Source organism: Peromyscus leucopus, chromosome 1 (assembly GCF_004664715.2).
Source record: "Peromyscus leucopus breed LL Stock chromosome 1, UCI_PerLeu_2.1, whole genome shotgun sequence".
In the NCBI taxonomy this organism is placed as follows: domain Eukaryota; kingdom Metazoa; phylum Chordata; class Mammalia; order Rodentia; family Cricetidae; genus Peromyscus; species Peromyscus leucopus.
Genome location: NC_051063.1, coordinates 162,354,095 through 162,378,813, shown reverse-complemented (window position 1 = coordinate 162,378,813; position 24,719 = coordinate 162,354,095). Strand labels below are relative to the sequence as shown.

The following is a 24,719-nucleotide window of genomic DNA, read 5'->3' as shown; positions in this document are numbered from 1 at the left end:
TTTTCTTGTTTTTTCTTTTTTTTTTTTTTTTTTGGTTTTTTTCGAGGCAGGGTTTCTCTGTGTAGCTCTGGCTGTCCTGGAACTCACTCTGTAGACCAGGCTGGCCTCGAACTCACAGAGATCCACCTGGCTCTGCCTCCCGAGTGCTGGGATTAAAGGCGTGCACCACCGCCCGGCTCAATTGGGATTTCTTAGAGGGAGAAGTTAGTTAAAAGAAAAAATTTTTCCCTCATTATAAAATGGGAAACATTGTTACAATGGAAAGCGGTTGGTCTCTAGTTAGACTATACATTAAACAGTATGAAAATGGAACAATTAAATGAGAGGATAATTAATGTTGATGGGATTTATGTAACGTCAGTTATAAATATTATTTGTTTGATCATCTCTGTTTTATCATTAAAAATGTTGGCTAATATGAGTGCCAAGATAAAAATTTTAGAAAAATCTGTTAAAACAGATCATAGAGATATTCAAACCCAGACAGAGGAATTTAAAGGTGAACTAATCTCAGCAGTGCATTATATGGTTACAGAGAAACAGCCTAAGGCTTTCAAACAGCCAACCTTAATCTATCCAGTAACCTTACAGAAACTACCAAATGATAGATATCCCCAAGCCTGGGTACAAGTTGATGGGACTCCTGTGCAAATGTTAGATTTGAGGAGATTCAAAAAAGCAATAGTCTCATATGGCATCTACTCATCTTTTGTGAAGCAGATGTTAAACTCATGGTCAACTTGTAATAGAATCATCCCTCAAGACTGGAGAGATTTGATTACAGCTGTCTTAGAGGCTGGTTCCCAATTACAATGGAGGACCTGGTGGAAGGATGAGGCCAAGACTATTGAACAACAAAATAAGGCTAGAGATATTGAAATTTCCCAAGATCAATTTCTTGGAGAAAGTAATTATCCTAATATACAAAGACAATCTTTATATGATGACCACATCCTGGCTTTATGCTGAATGACAGCCTTGAATGCTTGGGACAGAATTGAAGAAGTAGGAAAGAAAATGGAGTCATTTGCTAAAGTTATACAGGGCCCAAAAGAAACCTTCACTGATTTCTTACAAAGACTTCAGCAGTAAATAGAATGATACCAAATTCAGAAGCTAGACAAATAATAATTGAATCTCTGGCTTTTGAAAATGCTAATGCACAATGCAAAAGGGTAATTAGGCCATTAAAGGCAAGATTAGCACCCTTGCAGGAATGCATTAATTCAACAATTAATATTGAATCCCATGACTGTGATGATGCTTGGATAGGAGAGGTGATTTCCAGAGGCTTGAAGAAAAATGTAATGTCAAATGTTTCAATTGCAGTAAACAAGGTCACCTAAAAAGAGACTATAAACAGGGCGTTCTTAGAAATAATCCCAATAGAACATAATAATAATAATAATAATAATAATGATAATAATAATTCCAATAGAACATCCCTCCCTTCTGGATTATGCAGAAGGTGTGGTAAAGGCAGACACTGGACTAATGAATGTAGATCAACAAGGGACAGGCAAGGTAATCTTTTGCCTTTGCCATTGGGAAACTCCCTGAGGGACCTCTTGCATGCCCCCATGTCAAATTCAGTTCAGTTGTTTTCTGTCATCATGGAAAAAACTCCTTCCCAGAGCAATTAAAGAACCTAATGCCTATTATAAAAAAAAAAAAACATACTGCTCTGGATGATAGAACATCTTTAGAAAATAAAACAAAAATTTAAGGAGAAACTGTAAATCAAAATTGATAAAGATTAGATTTGGAAACTCCTCAAAGTTAGGGTTGGGGAAGGGTTTTGTTTTTGTCTTTCAGGAGAATGAAGGCTAAGGAATCTGAAGAACACTAGACAAATGAGATATCTGAAGAAAAAGGACAAATCATTCAGAAAAAAAATGTCTCACAAAAAAGGTTTTCTGCAGTGAACCATAACCATGCCTAATAGTGACTTTGAAGTCTCCAAAAAGATGATGAGATCCTACAATAAGGATTCCATCAGGACAATGGTAATGCCATTAAGCTGACAAACACCACCCAAAGATTGGCTTTGGACTGCAAACTGCTCAGGACAATTTTGAGATGACTACCTGAGATGGTCCAGCCTCACAGACTCCCCTGGCCAGGACTGAGACAAGCCCTGCACTTTCTCATTACCCTGAGACTGGACAACAAGCGATACAGCTCCTTCTCCCAGGACTTGACAATTAACCCCAATTTTTTTTTGAGGATCCCCTAAACACGCTATCGCCCCCAGACAGCAGGAAGTAATTTTAAGAACACAATGCCCACATTGCCAAGAGGTGGGGCAGGTGGTTTTTGGTCATTCAGTGGGTTATGGATAATTGTCATGGTTTAGGATGGTTGATTACAAGTTGTTATTGGTAATGGTCAGGAAAAAGCTAAACAAAGAAGATTAGATTCAGGGTTCTTTTTTGAAAAAAAAAAAAGATATAGAAATAATAGGAAAAAAGGGTAAATTATTGAATCTACTCTGAAAAGAAAAAAAAGAGGATATAGATATAATAAGATAGTAAGGTAGATTATTGTACCTACCTTTAAAAAGTAACTACTAGTTTTAAATATTTTATATTGGATTGGATTTTTGTATATTGTATACAAATTATGTATATTGATACAAATTTGAGATTATTTTTGTTAGAACATTCTGTACATACATTTCTAATCTTATTCAAGGTATTGTACCTATACAGCTAGTCCTTGAAAGTTATTACCAACTAATTAGGATTTAAAGGAATGCAAGTCAGTAGTTAGTCATTACAATCAAACTTGTAGTCATACTAGGTATGTTTTCAAGGTCAAACAGAAATATATTTTATATAGACAGGTCATCTTCAAACATTTCAGAGATCTACAGACTAGGCATTTAACATGTTTTCATAACATAGATTCTTTTTTATGACTATGAGACATATCTACTCCTGGCATGAGCATCGAAGAAACTCCATACAGAGTTCTTTGTGGCAAAAGTTAGCCACTGGCCAAGAAAGTACCTTGACTGCTGACAGTATGCTGTCCAAGATGGACAAGTGGGACACAAAAGAGAGGACTGCTGAACTTTGCTAAGACAAAGTAGGACAGCACTTCAGAAAATCCTGCTTCACAGATAAGTCTGTCAAATATGCTATGCCTATAGGCCAAAGATGGATGCCCCGACATTGTAGAGAAACCTCAGGTGACTGTCCAGTCAGCTGTTTCTGTCATTTCTCACATTTTTTGAAAGTCACTTGTTTGCACTTCCTGCTTATTCAGTTAATATTATTTCCTTCTCAGGTCTCTGAGGGAGTTGAAGATTAGATAGTTATAGATATAGTTTTCCTTGTTAACAAATTCAGAAAAGAAACTCACTAAAGAAGTGGTAAGTGTATAAGATTGAAAGACATCAAAAGGTAGTTTGGGGTTAGTAATACAATTTAGGATAGAAAGCAAATTAGGTACAACATTTTGGACTCACCAAAATAGGATAAATAATGGAGTACTTTCTCTCAATCTGTCAAATGATTATGGACTGGACATTGTTAATGTAATTCTTGACTGTATATTGTATATACTTATTGTATATAGTTTTTCTTATATTAGTTATAACCTTCTTTTATTATTTTAGACAAAAAGGGGAAATGTGGTGATATATTGTACCCTAATAAAGTTTGCCTGAAGATCAGAGAACAGAATAAGTCACTAGATTAAGCATAGATGCCAGGCAGTGGTGGCACACACCTTTAATCCTAGCACTCAGGAGGCAGAGATCCATCTGGGTCTCTGTGAGTTCAAAGCCACCCTGGAATGAGATTGACTCAGTCTAGGAGAGAAAGAGGGCCAGACAGTAGTGACACACACCTTTACTGCCAGCACTTGAGATCTCATGCCTTTGCTTGGGAAGCACACATGCTTCTAATCCCAGAATGGGTGGAATCTGCTTTTATAGGTCACCCTGTGCATGCGCATTTGGGCTTACACAGGTTCGCCATGCATGTGCATAGATTACATGACCACAGGGTGCACAGATCACATAGGACATAAGGCCCTGGGCTGACGAAGCATTTTGCCTGACTGCTGGACAGCACATGCACAGTCATGTAGCTAGGAAGTGGCTACAAACTATAACAGCGTCTGCCTGCCGGGAAGGACCACTTCCCTTGGCATTCACCTATGGTTACATATCAAAGCTCCTTGGTCCCTAGTAACATGTACTTGTCATGAATATCGAAGCCCCACACTAGCCTTCCAGCCGTTCTCCCCTCCCCCTCCACTATGGCAGCCTCCAGGCTGTTCTAGATTCCCTTCCCACCCTGTTCTTTATAACACAAATTGCTTCTGCCTCATTCTTCTCTCTGCACTCTTCTCTCCGTTCCGGACACAGCCCTGGCTCTGGCCAGTATGCCCCCTTCTCTGCTCCCCAACTCAGACATAGCCACGGTTTCTTTGGACTCCCCAGATACCTCAGGCTGTTCTCTTCCGTATTCACATATTTACCTATATTTCAAATGCACCCATGGAGCAGTCAGTCTGTGGTTTCTGTTGTGTCAATCTGACAGAGAGAAGGTTGGAAAGGTTTATTTCCGAGTTTCAGAGGTCTGCCAGGCCATGCACGGTGAGGCTCATGGGAGCATGTACAACTCTGTCTGCAGCAGCAGAAGTATGAGGCAGCCCCCGGCTCAGAAGGCTCAGGCTGGGAAGCAAAGACCATAGGCACAACTTTCAAAGCTCTGCCCTCAGGGACCCACTTCCCTTGGCCAAGCCGCCTTCCTAAACACTCCACAGCCTTCAAGACAACGCTACAAGCTGAGGGCCAGGTGTTTAAAACACGAACTCATGGGGGACATTTCAGAGTCAAATACGTTCAGATAAACATGGGCTGGCAAGTTGGCTCAGTGGGTGATGGTACTTGTGGCCAAGGATGATGGCCTGAGTTTCATCCCCAAACATACAGGGTGGGAAGAGAGAATCAATTCTCACGAGTTGTCTTTTGACCTCCATACCTGTGCCATGCCATGAACACATACACACGAATGAATAAATAAATAATGTAAAAACACACAAATATAACCATTTCGATTTTATTTATTTATTTATTGGTTTTTCGAGACAGCGTTTCTCTGTAGCTTTGGAGCCTGTCCTGGAACTTGCTCTGTAGACCAGGCTGACTTCAAACTCATAGAGATCCGCCTGTCTCAGCCTCCCAAGTGCTGGCATTAAAGATGTGCACCGCCGCCACCACCTGGCTTCAATTTTATTTTTGAGATGGTGCTGCTATGTAGCCCAGGTTAGCCTTAAACTTTAGATCCTCCTGCCTCAGCTTCCCAAGTGCTGGGGTTACAGGCATGTTCCACTAGCAATCTGTATCTGTAGATACAAAGCCCTTTAAGTAAACATCGGGGGAACAAAGGGCTTTCCAGCTTGAGCGGCAACCATGAGGCACAACTCCTGTGGGAATAAATAACATCAGGGAAGGCACAGTGGCTGCAGAGTAAGGCAGACGGGACCTGGAGGCAGGCACAGGAGAGCCATGTCACTGGGTCTTGGGTACTCTGTGAGAACTTGGCTTTCAGCTGGAGAGGCAGAGCCAGGCCAGGGCTCCGAGCATGGAGTAATCTGGCTCTAGCATTCACATACTCCCTCTGGACAAGTTTGGGGAGCAGACTGTCGGGAGTGGGTGGGATGGGGGGCAGGCTGTTAGGATGTACAGATAGGAGGTGACGGAGGCTGGACCAAGCTGGGAGCAGAGAAGGGAGATAAAGTTGCATCTACATATAATGACCTTGAGACCCTAAAGCAAGGGCTCTGCCTAGAACCTTTCCAATCTGGTCAAAGGTGGGAGGGGACCAGGATGCAGGAGCCTTGGCTGCCCGTTTAGCAAGCTTGAGGGGGAGCAAACCTTGTTCTCTGTTCTTTTCCTCACCACCTGCACCCGAGACTGGCCTGAGAAGGAGTGAGATGCAAGGTCCTTGAGTGCCCAGTGTCTGCCTCAACCTCCTGTGTCTGCAGTGATGGGGGAGTGAAGGGCACTGCTGGGCCCACTATCTTATCAGTGCGTCTCAAACACAAACTGAAAGTCAAGGTCACAACGAGGTCCACACGCTCAGCAAACATTCCCTGGGGCCAGCCTGGGCCGGGCAAGCAATGCAGAACACACAGTGCACACTGGGACATCTGGGACCTGTCTTCTTGGAAGTGCAGAGTGGGAATGAATTGTCACCAAATGGGTGACAACTCAGGGCTGTGGTGGAGAATTACTGAAGGGAATGGTGAGGCCTGAAATGTTACTTTTGTGTTGCACTGACATGGCAGAAACAGCCTATTGAACTATCTTTTGACTCATGGTTCAAAGGATCCGTCCTTAGCCACTCGGCCCCATGGACTGGGGTAGAACATCATGGAGGTGGGGGTGTCTGGAGGAGGAGACTTCACGATAGACAAAAGCAGATGGTTCTTGTGTAGAGAGTCCTGGGACTAGCTGTAACCATCAGAGGCACACCACAAATGACCCACCTCCTCCAGCTAGGCCTCCTGAAGTTTCTAGAACCCCTTCAAACAGTGCTAGCAGCTGGGGACCAAACATTCAATACATGAGTATTCACACATAGGGGGATTTCTGATGTAAACTTAACAGCTGGAATGGGGAAGAAGAGGGAGGGAGAGGGAGGAGGGGGGAGATCGTCAGACAGACAGAATATGAATATGAGGCTGTGGTGGGGAAGCCAAGGGAAGTCTTAGATCCACTGGGCCAAGAATCATCTTGGAATGATCATTTTATTCATTAGAAAAATAGATTTATGCTTTATTTACTTATTTGTGTGTACGCGTGTGCGCGCGCACATGCGCGCGCGCGCGCGCGCGCGCGCGCGCGCGCGCGCACACACACACACACACACACACACACACACACACATGGGTACACCCTATGTATGCTCAAGTACTCACAGAGGCCAGAAGAGAGTGTTGGTTCATCTGGAGCTAGAGTTACATATGGATGCTGGGAATTGAGTCCCTGTACAAATAATATGTACTCTTAAGCACTGAGCCAACTCTCCAGAACCCTGCTGGTGTGTGTGTGTGTGTGTGTGTGTGTGTGTGTGTGTGTGTGTGTGTGTGTGTGTGTGTTACCAAGAATGGAATCCAGGGCATTGCATATACTAGGCACTGAACCACACCCCCAGCCCCTCACTGGGGGACTCTAGGCAAGTGCTCTACCATTGAAATGAACATTTTGAAAAACAGAAGGTCCTCAATCCCGAAATGGAAAACAGTGTGAGGAAGAAGGTTACAGCAGGCGCCTGAGCCTTTTCAGGCGTAGGAAGTGTGTGTGTACAGGAAAGTCTGTCAAATGTCCCCATGCTCGTGAGATGCTCTCCTTCTCTTCAATGGTCTCTCCTCTGACCCTTCTTTCTTAGGGGAAGAAAACTACATTAAATTCTGACCATTGTTCAAAAACAAGCTTGAACTCTCTGGTGTGCCTCAGGTCCAGTGAGACATGCACTGCGGACTTGTGCAGGAGCTGCATCCTCGAACACCCGCCATTCTCGAAGCCTTTGCCCTTGAGTTGTGCCAGGAGCTTCCCATTAGCCTGAAGTGGCATTGCACAGTCCCCCAGCCCCACTCCATGGGCTACAGTCCATCCAAGGTACCAGGCACACCCAGCTCCAGCCTGGAGGTAGAAGTCTAGATGTTCGCCACCTAGAGATGGTGTTAGTGCTTATACACGTGATAAAAGGATAATTTCATCAAGCAAGACGCTCATCCCAAACATACAGGATTGAGTACAACCTGGAGACTGCATAATCGGAGAAGCCAGTGAAAATGTTCAGTCGTCAGCCATTGTTCACTGGAGATGGACGATGCCATAAGGATGGTGCAAATTCAGGGTGGCTGTAGCAAGCACTGTCTTTGGGTGGTTGGGTGTAGGAGGCTGGGAGCATCAGAAGACATTGTCGGGGTTGGACAATTAGCCACAGGATCAGGCAGTGACGGTGCGCACTCGGGCGTTTAGTAGCTGTACAGATTTCAGGTTTAGATGACAGTTATGTAGACTCAGGCTCAGGCAAAGACTGTTGTGAACTCAGGCTCACGTGATAGGTATGTGAACTCGGGCTCGGGCAGTGACCATGTGGATGTAGGCTTAGGCAGTGGTTATATGTATTCAGGTTTTGGCAGTGACTAAGTCATAGGCATCCCAAAATATATGTTCATTTCTAGGCTGTTCAGACTTAGATGAGGTATGTCCCGACACGATGCTCTGCAAAGGACGTATCGCTTCTGTGTTCCTGCCCAAAGTGAGCCACCCGAATCTAATCACTAAGACCCACCAGCGGATGAAAGCTGAGAGCAAAAGCCACAAACAAGATACGCTTCCAAAATGCACGAGTCAAGGAAGCCAGAGAAGGCAGACGAAACGAAGAGATGCCAGCACAAGGGGCATGCCAACTCACGTGAGGTGCAATCTGGACCAGCTCCCGGACTGCCAGGACTTCGGTGGGAAAACTGGGGAGAGTTAAATAAATTCTCACACTTAGATAAAAGTGCCTTATTTATGTTAATTTTTGAAGTTGTTCACCTGACTATACTTGGGTCAAAAATGTCCTTATTCATAGGCAGCAGCAGCCTGAATATAGTTAAAAGGCATCTTGTTCCTAGCCAGGCATGTCTGTAGCCCAGCATTTGGGAGATGGAGGCAGGAGGGTTAGGAGTTTAAGGTCATGGGTCACAAGAGAGAGACCCACAAAACCCAGACAAACAAAACTTCCTATCTACGGGTCTTCTAAATAATTCAACCAGGACAAAATTAAAATCTCTTGATCGGTTGATCAATCCATCAGTCTATTGAATTGTCCCTATCTATCTATCTATCTATCTATCTATCTATCTATCTATCATCTATCTATCTATCTATCTATCTATCTATCTATCTATCTATCTATCTATCTATCTATCATCTATCTATCCATCCATCGATCTACTTACCTAACACAAATGCACCAAATTGCTAAAATGTTCATTTTATGGTTTCTGTAATGTACAGATCTGAAATATTTAAATATTAATCAACATTAATATTAACTTGTATTAAAATTAAAATAGCATAATAACACTAAGACTTGAGAGACAAGAGAAAGCCACAGAGGGGGAGGCCAGAGGGGGCTACCCTGTGTTGGCAGAGGTCTGAATAGCATCTTAGTCAACCATCTGCTGCCACGGATGGTGTTGGTACCCTCACCCCTATCTGTGACTTTGCTTGTAGACATGACCCCCTCCCTCCCACAGCTTCCCCAGGTCCTGAGCACGTTGTGGGCAGAGGCTGGTAGGCCAGGGTGGGGGTTTGAAGACCATGAGTGGCATCTGAGGCATTCCCAGAGAGTGAGAGCCTACTTGGTGCCCCAGGCTTGTGCACGGGTGCTCCCACCCACCACTGAGCCAAACCCTGTTCACACTCAGGGATGGTGTGCTGGGGGCAACAAAGGCAAGCAAGTCCCGGCTCTCCTCCACATGGAGCCCGATGGCCAAGTGAACAAAGTACAATGCCAGATTGGAGCAGGATGTGTGGTTGGTGGAAGTGAACGAATGCTATGGTACAGCAGAGCTTCAGGGGGGACCCTCAGAGAAGGTGGCATTAGCACTGAGACTGGAAGGAGATGAGAAAGTGCCACACAGATCTCTGGAAAAGGGAACCAGAGAGACGGTGCTCCAAATGCCAAGGCTTGGGGTGTGAATGACTTCAGTTTGTGCAAAGCATAGCACATATTGAGGGATCCAGCGCAGGAACTGAGACAGGGAGGCTCATCGGGGTAGATCTCATAAGGAATATTAGGGGTGAGGAGGGAAAAGCTTGTGAGTCGAGGAACGGCACAAACCGGCATGCTTGGCTCAGGTGACGTTCGTCGGTGTTCCGGGGAGTCCACTGCTGTGCTGTCAGTGTGCCTGTCTCCTCTCGGGGCTCCTGGAGTAGGGTGGGCATCTTCAGCCAGCTGGGCGTTGGGGAGCTCAGGTTGCCCACCTCTTACTTCCCCAGGTGACCTGCTTCCAAGGAGGACATTGCCAAGGCAATTATCTTATCAGCTACACCTACACATGTCCTTGGAGACATGCTCACTGTGGGAGGCCTGTGCAAAAATCATACCAAAGGTCCTACCGTTTCCCCAGCCTAGCCTCTCCCTGCTGCCCCAGGGATCCCTGCTTGGGGAACGTGCAGGGGTCTCTCAGACTTCCTGACACCTGGCACCCAGCTCGGACAAGGGCCATTAGATACAGCCTCCCCAACGTGCACCTTTGTTTCTCTGAGCAGACTGGCGTGGGGACAGGGGAATGGCTGGGAGCTGTGGGCGGCAGCTAGAGGTTTAGCGTGCAGCTGGGACCCCGTTTAACTCCCACAAGCCTCTGTTTCCTGCCTCTGCACAGTGGGAACGATAGATTTGATCTCACAGGTGACTGTGCACATGCTTTAGGATTCACAAGAGGATACTGTGGAGGTGATCTGCCTGGTCCTGACTGGACCATGTCCTAGACTAGGGTTGAACAAATGACTTGACTTCTCTATGCCTCAGTTTTCCCACCTGTAGTGGGTATTCCTCACCTCCAAGGGTTTCTGGAAGATTAAATGAATGAATATGTGAAAGCCCCCAACACATTGCTGGCATGAAGTGAGCAACCTGTGTTTGCTCCTCTCCTGGTTGATTTACAGCTGTTACAGCCCAGGGGTTCCTGATCTGAGTGACAGGTGGCAACAGGGTTTGGGCAGGTTGGGACAGCCCAGTAGAAAATGTCTGAGTTGTCCAAGCCTGAAGGTTACCCCAAGGAGCCTCATAATCAGCTGTAATCAGCTGGTTCTGCTCCACCCCCACCCCTCCCTGGGTATATCAAGCCTGGTCCAGACCCTAACTGAGCTCTATAGACCAAAGAGGGCAGAACACCGGCACCATGGGGAAGGCAGTGAGTGACACCTGGGGATGTTTGGGGCTGTGTGTGGGGGTGGGGGGGTGGGCGTGCATTAGAAGTCCCATGACACCTGATGTCTCCTTTGCTCCATCCCATCCTCAGGAGAATTACGAGCTGTACTCAGTGGAACTGGGGTCTGGCCCCGGTGGGGACATGGCCGCCAAGATGAGCAAGAAGAAGGGCGGTGGGGGAGGCAAGAAGAAGGAGAAGCTGGAGAACATGAAGAAGGAGATGGAGATTGTGAGCATGGGATCTGGAGCCTGGGCAGAATTGAGGTGGGGGCTGGGAGCCCGTCGGTGGGCGGGGCGGGGCTGCGAGAGCCAGACAGTGAGGGTCCTTTCCATCCCCAGAACGACCACCAGCTGTCGGTGTCTGAGCTGGAGCAGAAGTATCGGACCAGTGCTACCAAGGTGAGCTAGGAGCGGAAGGAGCATAGTGAGGGGAAGATGAACAGGGAGAGAGAAGCACCAGAGAGCAGTGTGTGTGTGTGTGTGTGTGTGTGTGTGTGTGTGTGTGTGTGTGCATGCGTATGCACATGTGTGTACTGGGAGGTGGATAGATGAAGAGAAAGGGAGAGATACAGAGAGAGAGGAAGAGAGACATGGAGAAGAGGTGAAGAAAGACCTAGAGAAACAGAGGAAAGGGGGAGAGGGAGGGAGAGATGGAGAGGAAGAGAGGAGTTAGAGACTAAAGAGAGAGGGGAAGTGAAGAGGGGAGAGAAGAGAAAGATGGAGGGAGAGAGAGGAATGGGGGAAGAGGAGAAAGAAGAGAGGAGGGGACAAGAGAGGAGGAGAGAGAAAAGGGGGGGGGGAGGTAAGACCCTGCAGCCTCTGCCATGACCGCACCTGCCTGTCCCCAGGGCCTGACTTCGAGTCTGGCAGCTGAGCTGCTGCTGAGGGATGGGCCCAACGCGCTGCGGCCTCCTCGCGGCACTCCTGAGTACGTGAAGTTCGCCCGGCAGCTGGCCGGCGGTCTGCAGTGCCTCATGTGGGTGGCTGCTGCGATCTGCCTCATTGCCTTTGCCATCCAGGCCAGCGAGGGTGACCTGACCACAGACGACAACGTGAGTGCAGGATGCTTCGGGGCAGGCCTGGGGAACGGTTACACTGAGCCCAGGACTCCCAACAGATGGATGTAGAACGAGAATATGGAAACATTAAGATGCAGGTCTGAGACAGGGACGGAGGCCGGAGGACACTGGGCTATGGGACAGACCCGAGGACATAGGTCACGAGGGACTCTTGGATGGGGGCACACAGGTGGGAAATGGAACTGCAAAATCTAAGATAAGAGGAAATGAGAACACAGGACAGGTCAAGGACATGGGGCAGGGGACACAAGGACTTGGACTGAGACATAAGGGACACTTAACACCAGACACACAGCACACAGAGACACAGAGGGTAGAGGAAATGGAGATGTAGAGAGGACATTGGATACGTGTCAGGGTCAGACAGAGGACATGGGGTGACATGTGTGACACTGGACATGGGCTTGAAAAGTCATAGGTCAAGTGACGTGGGATTGGTACTCAGAGGTACACAGACTTGGCATTTGGGACACGCAGATGCCAATCATGGCGTAGGTCTGCAGCACTGACACAGGGATGGAGACCAGATGACATAGGACCGGTGGGCACAGGGGCACAGGGTGGCATATGGATTAGGACAAACAATATGGGACAGAAACACGAGGAGACATGTCGGATGCAGGCCTTAGGGGAGGCAGGAGTAGACCAAGAAACATGGAACCATATGGCGACATGGGAGATCAGAAGCCAGGGGCTGTGGGATTAGGAGCGTGGACAGACACTGGAGATATAAGGCAAGTGGATTGGCATTTATAGACCACGGGGACCCGGCTTGGATTGCAGGAAAAGCACATGAGGCTTCTTGGTAGAGTGAAGAAATTCCCAGGAACACCAGGGGACTCTGGAGAGGGACAGTGGCCTCGAAGAGGGGGCTTCTAACTCCTATGTATAAAACCTTTGTGCGTCTCACTCTGCAGCTGTACCTGGCGCTGGCACTCATTGCTGTGGTTGTAGTTACTGGCTGTTTTGGCTACTACCAAGAGTTCAAGAGCACAAATATCATCGCCAGCTTCAAGAATCTTGTACCCCAGGTAGCTCCTCCAGCCTGCTACCTCTCTCTTCAGATTCCCAGTCTCCAAACCACCCCAGGCCATGTCCTGCCATCTCCAGGGGACCCACCCGCCAGCCCCAATCTGTCCTTATTTATGGCTTCCAATTCCTGTGCTAGCCTTCAGCTCTTCCCAATTATGACCTCCCATGACTCCATGGCAGTAAGCAACTTCTATTGCCATCCCTGCCCCACAGCAAGCCACTGTGATCCGAGATGGGGACAAGTTCCAGATCAACGCAGATCAGCTTGTGGTGGGAGATCTGGTGGAGATGAAAGGCGGGGACCGTGTCCCAGCAGACATCCGAATTCTGTCAGCCCAGGGCTGCAAGGTGGACAATTCCTCACTCACCGGAGAGTCTGAGCCACAGACCCGCTCACCTGACTGCACACATGAGAGTCCCCTGGAGACCCGCAACATCGCCTTCTTCTCCACCATGTGTCTGGAGGGTCTGTGAAGCATTGCTACCCTGCCCTGAAGCCACACAGCCTCCACACTTCCCATAGCAGCCCCTTTCTGTTTTCTCTGATGCATGCCACATGCCTTCCCACCACAGAGCACTCCCCTGATGCTGCCCACCCCACCCTGAGCTCTCCTCTCCATGGCAGGCACAGCGCAGGGCCTGGTGGTGAGCACAGGTGATCGGACCATCATTGGGCGCATAGCATCGCTGGCCTCGGGTGTGGAAAATGAGAAGACTCCTATTGCAATTGAGATTGAACATTTTGTGGACATCATTGCGGGCCTGGCCATCCTCTTCGGTGCCACATTCTTTGTGGTGGCCATGTGTATCGGCTACACCTTCCTTCGGGCCATGGTCTTCTTTATGGCCATTGTGGTAGCCTATGTGCCTGAGGGGCTGCTGGCTACTGTCACAGTGAGTAGGGGAGACAGAAGGAGGTGCAGGGAACAGAGAGATGCTTGTCTGATCATCCCACCAGATTTTCACCCATCTCCCTCGTACCTGTCCATCTATTTATTCCCCTCCCCACCCAACATCATCCATCCATTTAGTAAATATTTACCAGGTTGCTCTGGGCTGGGCCCACAGCACACACCAGGGCTCAGAGATGAACAAGCGGGTCCTGGACTAAGGAAGATGAGGTCCCGTAGGAAGTCAGCGCCAGCCCAAGACCCACCTAGAGAAGGGAGGCTCGGAAGTCATTTTCTCATTTCCATTGTGTTGATATGAGCTGGGAGAGAGCTCAGTGGGAGTATCTGGTGACCCTGGGCATGGCATGGGCTGCAAACAGCTTGGAGGCAAGAACAAATCCGGTTTGCTTTTTGGCTCAAGGAATCCTGCACTCAAAGTATAGCAGCTGGAGTACAGGAAGGGGACATAGGGCTGGTGGCAGGGCCTGGCCATGCCTGTGACCCCATCTGTCTGCAGGTCTGCCTGTCACTGACAGCAAAGCGTCTGGCCAGTAAAAACTGTGTGGTCAAAAACCTCGAAGCAGTGGAAACCCTGGGCTCCACATCAGTCATCTGCTCAGACAAAACTGGAACTCTCACTCAGAACCGCATGACCGTGTCCCATCTATGGTTTGACAACCACATCCACACAGCGGACACCACGGAAGACCAGTCAGGTGTGGCGGTGGGAGGGGAAGGCGCCAGAACCGGATGTAGCTGGTGGTCTGATGGGGCGCCTGGGACAGGCTTTGCATTTATGAGAAGTGGCAGGTCCAGGGTCCTGTGAGGGAGTTTAGCAGGTCTGTGAAGACTCCTGGAGGCTCCATAAGGTGTTTGGAGAGAGCTCTGCCTTGGGATACGAAGAGGAAGTGGGGTACTATCCATGCCTGGTAGTGCAGTGGGAGGGGCTCTGCTCTGGTTTGGGAGGTCGACTCCCTTGAGGTCCCAGCCCTGACGTCTGGTCTCCAGGGCAGACATTCGACCAGTCCTCGGAGACGTGGCGGGCGCTGTGCCGCGTGCTCACCCTGTGCAACCGCGCCGCCTTCAAGTCTGGCCAGGACGCAGTGCCGGTGCCCAAGGTGAGAGACTGGGGGATTCCAGAGAGTCATGTCTGGAGCCTGGTGACGCGGGCTCCGACCCTCACACTGGACCCTGTTCTCAGCGCATCGTGATCGGAGACGCGTCTGAGACTGCGCTGCTCAAATTCTCGGAGCTGACGCTGGGCAACGCCATGGGCTACCGGGACCGCTTCCCCAAAGTTTGCGAGATCCCCTTCAACTCCACCAACAAGTTCCAGGTGCGCTGCGCATTGGGCTTGATCCACAACAGGCCAAGCCACAGTGGGGGCGGGCCTCTTACTCTTCCAGACGGGGCTCAATGTCATGTCAATCCAGCTCACGATCCCGCCCACATTCAGATAGCCACGCCCACACACTAGACCCTGCTCAACCAAACCTCGCCCACGCCCACAGCACCGCCCGCAGAGGGGTTTCTCTGCTTCAGGCAGGACCCTGCACTCTTAGCCCCCCCCCCCCCGTGTGACCACGCCCCGTAACCATGGCCACACCCGTCGACCCCACCCCTCCAAGTCTTACCCAGTCCTGCAGCTCCGTCCCTCCCTCCGCCCACAGCTGTCCATCCACACGCTCGAGGATCCGCGGGACTCCCGGCACTTGCTGGTGATGAAGGGCGCCCCCGAGCGCGTGCTGGAACGCTGCAGCTCCATCCTCATCAAAGGCCAGGAGCTTCCCCTGGATGAGCAATGGCGTGAGGCCTTCCAGACTGCCTACCTCAGCCTGGGAGGCCTGGGCGAACGCGTCCTTGGTGAGAGACGCCCTGGGAGGAACAGTGTGTGAAGAGGGATGGGCACAGACCCCTCCAAACTGCCTGGCCCAGACTGACCTTTTGTTTTTTTTTCGTGTGGCCCTGCGGATGGAGCCCACGGCCTTGTAGCTTTGTGCGTGCTAGGCAAGGCTCTATGGCTGCTGGACCTAACTTCTCCCACCGCTGACCCAGGGGCTGGTCTGCCCCTGCGTCACCCTTGATTTCCTTCACTGTGTCGGTCCTGACCCCATAACTGACACTCTTAGGTCTTCACCCTGACTACCCCTGTACAAACTTTGCCTGCGCCGCCTTTTTCCAGCCCTTGCTCCATCTATATGGTCCTGTGTCCTCTTGACTTTCTGGTCTTTCCTAGTCCTTATTCTCCATGCTGGACCTTCCCAGGACCCTTGTCCTGTTCTCTGCGCCAGCCTTACTATTCATCCTGGCTCTCCAGAACTCCATCTGTAGCCCAGGCTGGCCTCCAACTCAGAGATGGCCTGCCTCTGCCTCCATGTCCCTCCTTTGACTTTACCTGTGATCCTCCCAACTTTTGTCTTCCCCTTTCAACTTCCCTAACCCCTGGGAGTCCTGGAAGGCACAGACCCGTGGTCCAGTTCTGCCTTTCACTTAACATTGAAAGAAATGTTTCCTCTCTCAGCCTCCCTTCCTCCCTCCCTCCCTCCCTTCTTCCTTCCTTCCTTCCAACAACCTAATGTAGTTCAGATTGTCCTGGAACTAACTCTGGATCCTCCTACCTTTACCTCCCAAGTGCTGGGATTACAGGCCGTGCCTGGCTCTGGACCTCAGTCTCCTCAAATGCAGGGTGGGGGTGCACCTCATAGGGTGGTGAGGGTGGGCTCAGGATCTAGCACCCACAGCTGGTGCAAGGGGCCCGTTATTCCACAAGCCTGGCTCGGCTGGTCCTGCTAGCACACCATCTGCCCAGACTCCTCATTCCCATTTTTCTGGTCAGGTTTCTGCCAGCTCTACCTGAATGAGAAGGACTACCCACCTGGCTATACCTTCGATGTGGAGGCCATGAACTTTCCAAGTAGTGGCCTCTGCTTTGCGGGACTCGTATCCATGATTGACCCTCCCCGGGCCACCGTCCCTGATGCTGTGCTCAAATGCCGCACGGCAGGCATCCGGGTATGCCAGCTGGGGATGAGGACAGAAGATGACAGAAACCCACCTGTAACTGTCCTGAATTAAACTGTACTGGTTCATGATACAGAAGTCCTGGGGAAGGAGGCTCCATGTGTAGGTGTATCCAGGAGCTCGGGGCAGTTAGGAAGCTGCCTTTCCCGGGCTCTAGTTTCCTTTATGTCTCTTCCGGCTTTAATCTCAAGCAGCACTTCAGTGCGGAGACCACGGGCCTCCCCTCGCGGCAGCTGGGTGGCTGGGCGATAGAGTGCCTTCGCCGGCCGGCCGTGTCTGGGCTCACTGGCTCGGTCTCGGCCGTGGAACTCGCTTTAGTCCATAGCCTGGGAAGAGCCACTCAGCCGCCTACCTGGAGTTTACTCCTCCCTCGCTCGGTGCTGTATCTCCCCAACTCAGGCATGCTCTTGCCTCAGGACCTCTGCACCTGGCTATTCCTTCTGCCAGAGGTGTTCTTCCTACAAATCTGTGTGTGGCCAACTCTTCACGTCTAGGTCTCTGCTCATATGTCACCTCCTCAGTGAGGTCTTCTTGGTGCACATTTAGGCCACTGCTTCCCTCAGTGAGTTTATTTCCCCCCTCTTACTGTGCTGTACAGTTCACTCGCTTCTCTTGCCTACTTTCTATCTCCCTGCATTAGAAAGTCATCTGTGTAAGGACAGGGACAGTTGTCGCTTCTGGCCTAGGCACAGCAGGTGGTCATGCTTGCCGAATGATGATTGTGTCAGCAGATGTCTACCAGGGAGGATGGGGACGCTGCACTGGTCTGAAGAGGTAAGGGCATGCTGGTCTTCCCACAGGTGATCATGGTGACCGGTGACCATCCCATCACAGCCAAGGCCATCGCAGCCAGTGTGGGCATCATCTCAGAAGGCAGCGAGACAGTGGAAGACATTGCTGCCCGCCTCCGCATGCCCGTGGACCAGGTTAATCGGAAGTACGTCCTCATCAGCCCTCCCTGTGGTTCCTCCTCACCGCCCCCCCCCATAGTGAGACCCCAGTGAGACTCTCTCCTCCTGCAGGGACGCCCGGGCCTGTGTGATCAATGGCATGCAGCTGAAGGACATGGACCCATCTGAGCTGGTGGAGGCCCTGCGTACCCACCCTGAGATGGTGTTCGCTCGCACTAGTCCCCAGCAGAAGCTGGTCATTGTGGAGAGCTGTCAGCGACTGGTGAGACCCTGCTGAGGAGAGTGGTGAGGGCTAGGCTGGCCATGGGCTGGTGTCTTTCTGACCTCCTACTCACCTGACCTGCTGCCCTCAGGGTGCCATCGTGGCTGTAACAGGGGATGGTGTGAATGACTCCCCGGCCCTGAAGAAAGCCGACATTGGTGTAGCCATGGGTATTGCTGGCTCGGATGCTGCTAAAAATGCTGCTGACATGATCTTGCTGGATGACAACTTTGCTTCCATTGTGACGGGCGTGGAGCAGGGTCTGTGCCCTGCTAGGGATGGGGCAGGCCCTGAGGGCTCAGGAGGAAGCTAGCTGGGAGGAGGTTGAGGTACCTGCTTTGCCCCCACAGGCCGACTGATCTTTGACAACCTGAAGAAATCCATCGCCTATACACTGACCAAGAACATTCCAGAACTGACGCCCTACCTCATCTATATCACTGTCAGTGTGCCCCTACCCCTTGGGTGCATCACCATTCTCTTCATAGAGCTCTGCACAGACATTGTGAGTCTCCAGTCTGATGCTTGGGTCCCCCACCCCACTGTGCCCCCGGACATACACTCATGGATGGACATGATGGACCAAGATCATTATGAATAGTTTAGATCAACAGGCATCCAGAAATAGACCCAGAGGTTGGCAGATAGGTAGAAGGAGAGAGCCACAGATACAGAAGACTTACAGACACTTAGACAAACACATACCAGTTTGACTAAAATCCTAGCACATGAGAGGCAGGGACAGGAGAATATCAAGTGTGAGGCCAGCCTGGACTACACAGTGAGACCCTGCTAACAAAACAAAACAGAAAGCAAGAATAACTGGAGTTGTTTGTAGGCATAGGTATCCAGCCACAAGTGGTTAACAGACAGATATCCCACAGCACACAGGGGGCAGACCTCCTTGTGATGCAGCCCTGAAGGTAGCAGACATGGGCCCCTTTGAAGGGTGTGCTCAACACCTTACCCGTGCTGATTCAGCTAAGTGCACACTAACTTACTTCATGTTCTCCTCGCTGCCCTCAGGACGGGCTTTCTTGTGATTCTCGCCATCTTGCTGATCATCTGACAAAGCTGATCACAGACAAGCTGAGTGGCTTGCTTGCCCCAGGTCCCTCAGCTAAGGCGTGGCCCCAGCTGGGATCTGAGCTCAGGCAACCATGTTCCCTAGGACCTGACCAGTCCATTCTGCTGCCATCCCAACAGTGACTGTCCCTTCACACACACACACACACACACACACACACAGACAGAGAGACAGAGACAGAGGTCGGTGTTACAACACATGCCTGTGACCCTAACATTTGGGAAGCAGAGGCAGGAGGACCGTGAGTTCGAGGCTCTCTTTAGCTACATAGTGAGTTCACAGTCAGCCTGGGTTACATACAAACCCTTAGAGAGAAGGGTGGGGGGGGCGAGAGAGAGAGAGAGAGAGAGAGAGAGAGAGAGAGAGAGAGAGAGAGAGAGAGAGAGAGAAGGGAGAAGAAAGGCACAGCACCAGGAAACAGACTGGAGTACCACAGCACAGAGACCAGAAATCCAGAGAAGGAGGAGGAGGAGTGGTGGGGAGGGAGAGGGAGAAGAGGGGCCAGCCAAGGGCAAAGGCTACTGGGACTGAGGCAGACATCTGCCAAGTGTGCTGATGCATGTAATCCCAGCCTTGGGACACTTGGGAGAAGGTAGGAAGAACAGGAGCTCAAGGCCAGCCTCAGCTACATAGTGAGTTTGAGGCCAGCCTCAGCTACATGAGACCCTGTCTTAAACAAAACAACAAAAGGCAGACATTTGTATGGAGATGGACACTAGGACCCATGTGACCCAGACATGCCAAGTGGCCCAGGTTGTCGGGCAGGTGTGGCTGTGTGCGCTGCAGAACTTCCCTCCTGTTCTTACCTAGAGGTGTGTCTGTGAGGTGGTTGGCTTTAGAGTGAGAGGAGTCAGTGGCCCAGGCTACCCCCAACCTTGCATCCTTCTGCTCCTGGCTAGTTCCCATCTGTGTCCCTGGCATATGAGAAGGCCGAGAGTGACATCATGCACCTGCGTCCACGGAACCCCCGGCGGGACCGGCTGGTCAACGAACCCCTGGCTGCTTATTCCTATTTCCAGATTGGTAAGCCCTGTCGCCCAAGACTGGCATCCCCAGGCACTGCCCACCTGCTGTGGGCTTCCTGGCTGGGGCTCTGGGGCTCGGTTGCTGTATGTCCCTATCTATTCAAGGTGGCCTTTCTGGTCCCAGTGTATAATGCTAACCCTGCTGTCTCAGGGTCAGTGCTTGGTCTTTGGGGGTTCTCTCTGTTTCTCTGTGCATGTTTCTTGTGAGTCCCATGTCCCTGCTCTGTGTATGTGCTTGGTTTTTGTGTCTGTCTCCATCTCTGTTCCCACACTCCTGTGTCTTGCCTTCTCCAGGTGCCATTCAGTCGTTTGCAGGCTTTGCTGACTACTTCACAGCCATGGCCCAGGAGGGTTGGTTCCCTCTGCTGTGTGTGGGACTGCGGCCACAGTGGGAGGACCACCACCTACAAGATCTCCAAGACAGCTACGGCCAGGAATGGGTGAGCTCTGCCCGCCACCATCCCCTTCCCGCTTCCTCTTGCCCAGTGCCATGTACCTTTGTTGGGATGATAGTTCAGCCAGTGTCTTGGACCCCACCCCCCACCCCCCGCGCCTCTGTAGTTGTTGTGGGGAGGAGACTTTCCCTCACCATCCTTGGCTCCGCCTTCTGCTTCCCAGGCTCCCAATAGAGGTGACCCTCTTGCTGCAGACAGACCACTTTATCTCAGGCTCACCCGGTCTTCTTCTGTCATTTCCCCCGTAATGTCATTCACACAGAGTTCTGGTGTGTGGCACCTATTTCACTGAAGGCTTCAAGGGCAGTGAGGCCAGCTGTAGCCAGCTGTGGCCAGCTGTGGCCAGCTGTGTTTAGTTTGTCTTGAAGAGAAACATGTTCCCCATAGCCACTGTCACAGTTAGGAATGCAGTCTAGGCCAGGCGGCGGTGGTGCACGCCTTTAATCCCAGCATTCAGGAGGCAGAGCCAGGTGGATCTCTGTGAGTTCAAGGCCAGCCTGGGCTACAGAGCGAGATCCAGGACAGGCACCAAAAACTATACAGAGAAACTCTCGGAAAACTAAAACAAACAAACAGACAGACAGAATGCAGTCTGGAGCTAGCCTGGATCCACTATACTATATGGATCCTACAAGCTGTGTGGCCTGTCCATGCCTCCCTTCCCAGTCTGTTCCAGAGAACTCACTTGAAATGTAAGTTCTCAGGCCCCACCTGGGGCCTCTGATCAGAAACTCTGGGAGTCTGGTGCCTGTCATTCTGCTGTTTTACTGGATGGATAAAAGAGAGATTGCACTGGCTGCTGGAGCCCAGGTGACTCCTACACTATTGGCAACTATTAAGATGAGTGGTAGATCTCTGTGAGGTCCAGGCCAGTCAGGGCTACATGGCGTCACACGCGAACACGCACACACACTGGCGTTGAAGGAACAGCATATACAGCAGCTCCCCCCATGTGGGCATGCATTCTCTCTTGCTCACGTCCCTCTCTGCCACCTCCTTGGCCACTGTCACTTTTCTCTGAGGACCCTCCAAATCTCCTGCCCAGGCTCCTTCCTTGGTGTTCAGGGAAAGCCCCATGGTCCATCGGTCAGAGCTCCTCAAGCCCCTCCAGATGCTGCGGGCCTGCAGCCCCAGCCTGTGCTGTGAGAGAAGGGAGTTTAGGGATCTCAGAGCCCAACAGGTGGCAGAGGCTCTTGGCCCAGGCTCAGGCTGCCTCTGTCCCTTCCTGGTTTGCAGACATTTGGTCAGCGTCTATACCAGCAATACACCTGTTACACCGTGTTCTTCATCAGCATCGAGATGTGCCAGATTGCTGACGTCCTCATCCGCAAGACACGCCGCCTCTCTGCTTTCCAGCAGGGCTTCTTCAGGTGTCCCCAGCTGTCCCCAGCCCTGCCCTCCAGTCCCCAGGCCCAAAGCCTACCAGTTTCCAACCAGCAAATGCCAGCACCAGATGTAGTGAGCTGAGTGCAAACCATGGAAAATACGACCTTACCAGCCGGCCAGTGGCTGCCATCAGGGTCCTCCCTTATCTCAGCTAAGGGCTGAGGCCAAGAGGGCCAGCTCCTGCTCCCGAGGATGGCCATTACAGTCACAGGTTTAGGACATCTTCCTACTACTGTGACGTCTGACCTCCCTCAGTTCCTCCTATTTTCCAGCTTCAGATAGTTGGTCTGTCTCTGTCCCCGGCCTGAGTCCTTCCTCCCCAACAGGAACAGGATCCTGGTGATCGCTATCGTGTTCCAGGTCTGCATTGGCTGCTTCCTGTGCTACTGCCCAGGGATGCCCAATATCTTCAACTTCATGCCTATCCGGTGAGGAGCTGTGAGGTGCTGGCAAAGGGATGGGAGATGTGGGACACAGACCTGGCACAGCCTTGATCCTGCTATCCCTTGCCCGTTCTTCAGGTTCCAGTGGTGGCTGGTCCCCATGCCCTTTGGCCTCCTCATCTTCGTCTATGATGAGATCCGGAAACTTGGAGTTCGCTGTTGCCCAGGGAGTGAGTGTGGAGCCTGGGGGCCTGGCAGTGGGGACTGAGAAGCCTTAGACCCCTGACCCTTAACATAGGACTTCAAGCCTTGGGCCCTCAAAATCAAATCTCTAGTGCGTATAACCTGTTCTTGCTTGTGTAACCCAGCCCTGAGCTTCCTTCCTCCTCTCCTCCAGGCTGGTGGGACCAGGAACTCTACTATTAGAGGGGCTGCAGCCTTCAGTAATCCTCCACCAGCAGCACGATGGAGATGAGACCAAGGGGCGGCCACCAAAACATCTACGCAACTGATTCCCAGCCCTGGCTGTGCCCACTTCTGCAGACCATACGCCCCTCACCCTAGAGTCCCACACCCTCTTGGAGCAGCCACACCCCAGGCAGACCTCTGAGGTGGGAAGGGTTAGACTAAGCAGTGGGCAGTTGCTCTGGATGTATGCCCATCCCAAGCCCTCCATCAGGACAGAAGGCTGCCTGGGGCTGTTACGTGCCCCTCACGTTCTGCTGGACAGTAATAAAGCCTGACCACATCAACTGTGCAGTCACGTTTACCAGTACCCCCGCCTTCCCACAATCCTACCACAGGGCTGAGTGTCTGCAGGGACTAGGGCAGAACTTGGAGCGGAGTGGGGATTCAAACAGATTCCCCTGGGGAATTACTTCCCCTTTCTTTGCCTAAGGCACCAAAACTTAAAGACCAGCTGGGATATGAGCTCAGATACCATCCAGAACATGGCCTTGAATCATCCCACTGCCCCTGGAGCCCTGTATGGGGCATTCTCAGTAGCACCCCCCCTCCAGCTTCTTGACACAGGGATGCAAACATCCACAGCAAGCAGCCTGTTGCCAGGGGCCACAGAGTCATCTCTGATTCCACCTGTGCCCTTGTGTCCTTACCAAATCATGGGGGTTCTCCCACAAACTACTGCCTCCCGAAGAGCCAGCTCCTCCAGTTGCTGGGAACGCCCCATCCCCTTCCCTGGGAACCTCTGTGTCAGGAGCTTGTTTCTGCTTCCTGTTGGCCACCCCCACCCCACCCCAGCCCTCAAGCCCTCACCTCTGTCATGCCCACACCTGTCTCCAGCTCTCCTGCTGGGACGGAGGTAACTCACACTGGCCTTTCCAACACTGTCAAAGCTGTTCCCATTTGCTGTCCAGTCTCCCTGACACAGGGTGGGTCTCCCTGGGAAGTGTGGGAGGCTCTTGGGAGCTGTCAAGCCCCAGTGAATGGTGTCCTGGACTCTTGCTCCTTACCTGTCACCTCCCTACTTAGCCTACTACCAATCAACAAAACCAATCAGCAGCTCACTGTCACTACCTCACTGCTAGGCTTCAAGTGGCTTCCCTACTCTGCTCAGGGACTCTTCCACCCAGGCCTTCTGGCTTGTCTCTTTCCATATCACTACCATGCACAGCTTCCAAAACCCCCAACAACCCTGGTAAAACTCCCACTGCCCTGGTCAATATCATAGCCAGCAGCTCTAGGTCCTGCTACTAGACTATGTCTCAAGCCCTGCTGATCTGGAACCAAAGTCTGATGCATCCCAGAAGCCAGGCCATCAGTCCTACCCAGGCCTTTCTGTCCACTCCCACACTTCCTTTTCTGCTTGGCCACTAATCGGTCCTTTAGAACTTAGCTGATGAGTCCTCCCCTAGCACCCTCCTGCCTACAGGTTGGGTAAGGTAGTTTCTGTAAGGTAGTTCCAGTAAACCCTGTTTTCCATCCAGACCTCTAACCACAGCCCCGGCTTCTCCATTAGGACCCTGGTTAGTTCTGTCATCTCCATGAAGGGACAGGCAGGCCTCAAGACAGGGGTGTATCAGAAACTGATCCCAGAGTATATCCAGTGTGCACCCCATCCACTTTCAGTCCATGCAAAGTCAAGGACATTCTTTACTCTCAGTACCCAAAGCTACTGGGGATACTCAGGGCACTGAGGAAGGGTCAGAGAAGGAGGTAGGCCCACGTGATGGAAAAATGTGCCTTCTGTAATTAGACGGTCATGCCGAGCCTA

General features: G+C 51.1%; 1 protein-coding gene across 2 annotated transcripts; it reads left to right on the top strand.

Moving 5' to 3' along the window:
• The first annotated feature begins 10,898 nt into the window (after positions 1 to 10,898).
• On the top strand, positions 10,899 to 23,238 carry Atp4a (ATPase H+/K+ transporting subunit alpha). Of its 2 annotated transcripts, XM_028855266.2 has the most exons (22): positions 10,899 to 10,938; positions 11,047 to 11,184; positions 11,295 to 11,354; positions 11,804 to 12,007; positions 12,952 to 13,065; positions 13,280 to 13,532; positions 13,692 to 13,960; positions 14,474 to 14,672; positions 14,965 to 15,074; positions 15,158 to 15,292; positions 15,627 to 15,819; positions 16,793 to 16,968; positions 17,778 to 17,914; positions 18,000 to 18,150; positions 18,242 to 18,410; positions 18,501 to 18,655; positions 20,137 to 20,260; positions 20,557 to 20,702; positions 21,954 to 22,087; positions 22,430 to 22,531; positions 22,625 to 22,716; positions 22,884 to 23,238. In XM_028855266.2, the coding sequence occupies exons 1-22, from the start codon at positions 10,927 to 10,929 to the stop codon at positions 22,910 to 22,912; spliced, it is 3,102 nt and encodes a 1,033-aa protein (XP_028711099.1). In that variant the 5' UTR covers positions 10,899 to 10,926; the 3' UTR covers positions 22,913 to 23,238. The 2 variants fall into 2 exon arrangements, with proteins under 2 accessions (XP_028711099.1, XP_028711097.1); XM_028855264.2 differs by having other exon boundaries at positions 22,625 to 23,238.
• Positions 23,239 to 24,719: the final 1,481 nt, after the last annotated feature.

Coding starts and splice junctions, on each gene's coding strand:
- Atp4a (XM_028855264.2), top strand. Junction 11,185..11,294: donor TGAAGAAGGAGATGGAGATT/GTGAGCATGGGA, acceptor TTCCATCCCCAG/AACGACCACCAGCTGTCGGT. Junction 18,656..20,136: donor TAGAGCTCTGCACAGACATT/GTGAGTCTCCAG, acceptor GCTCCTGGCTAG/TTCCCATCTGTGTCCCTGGC.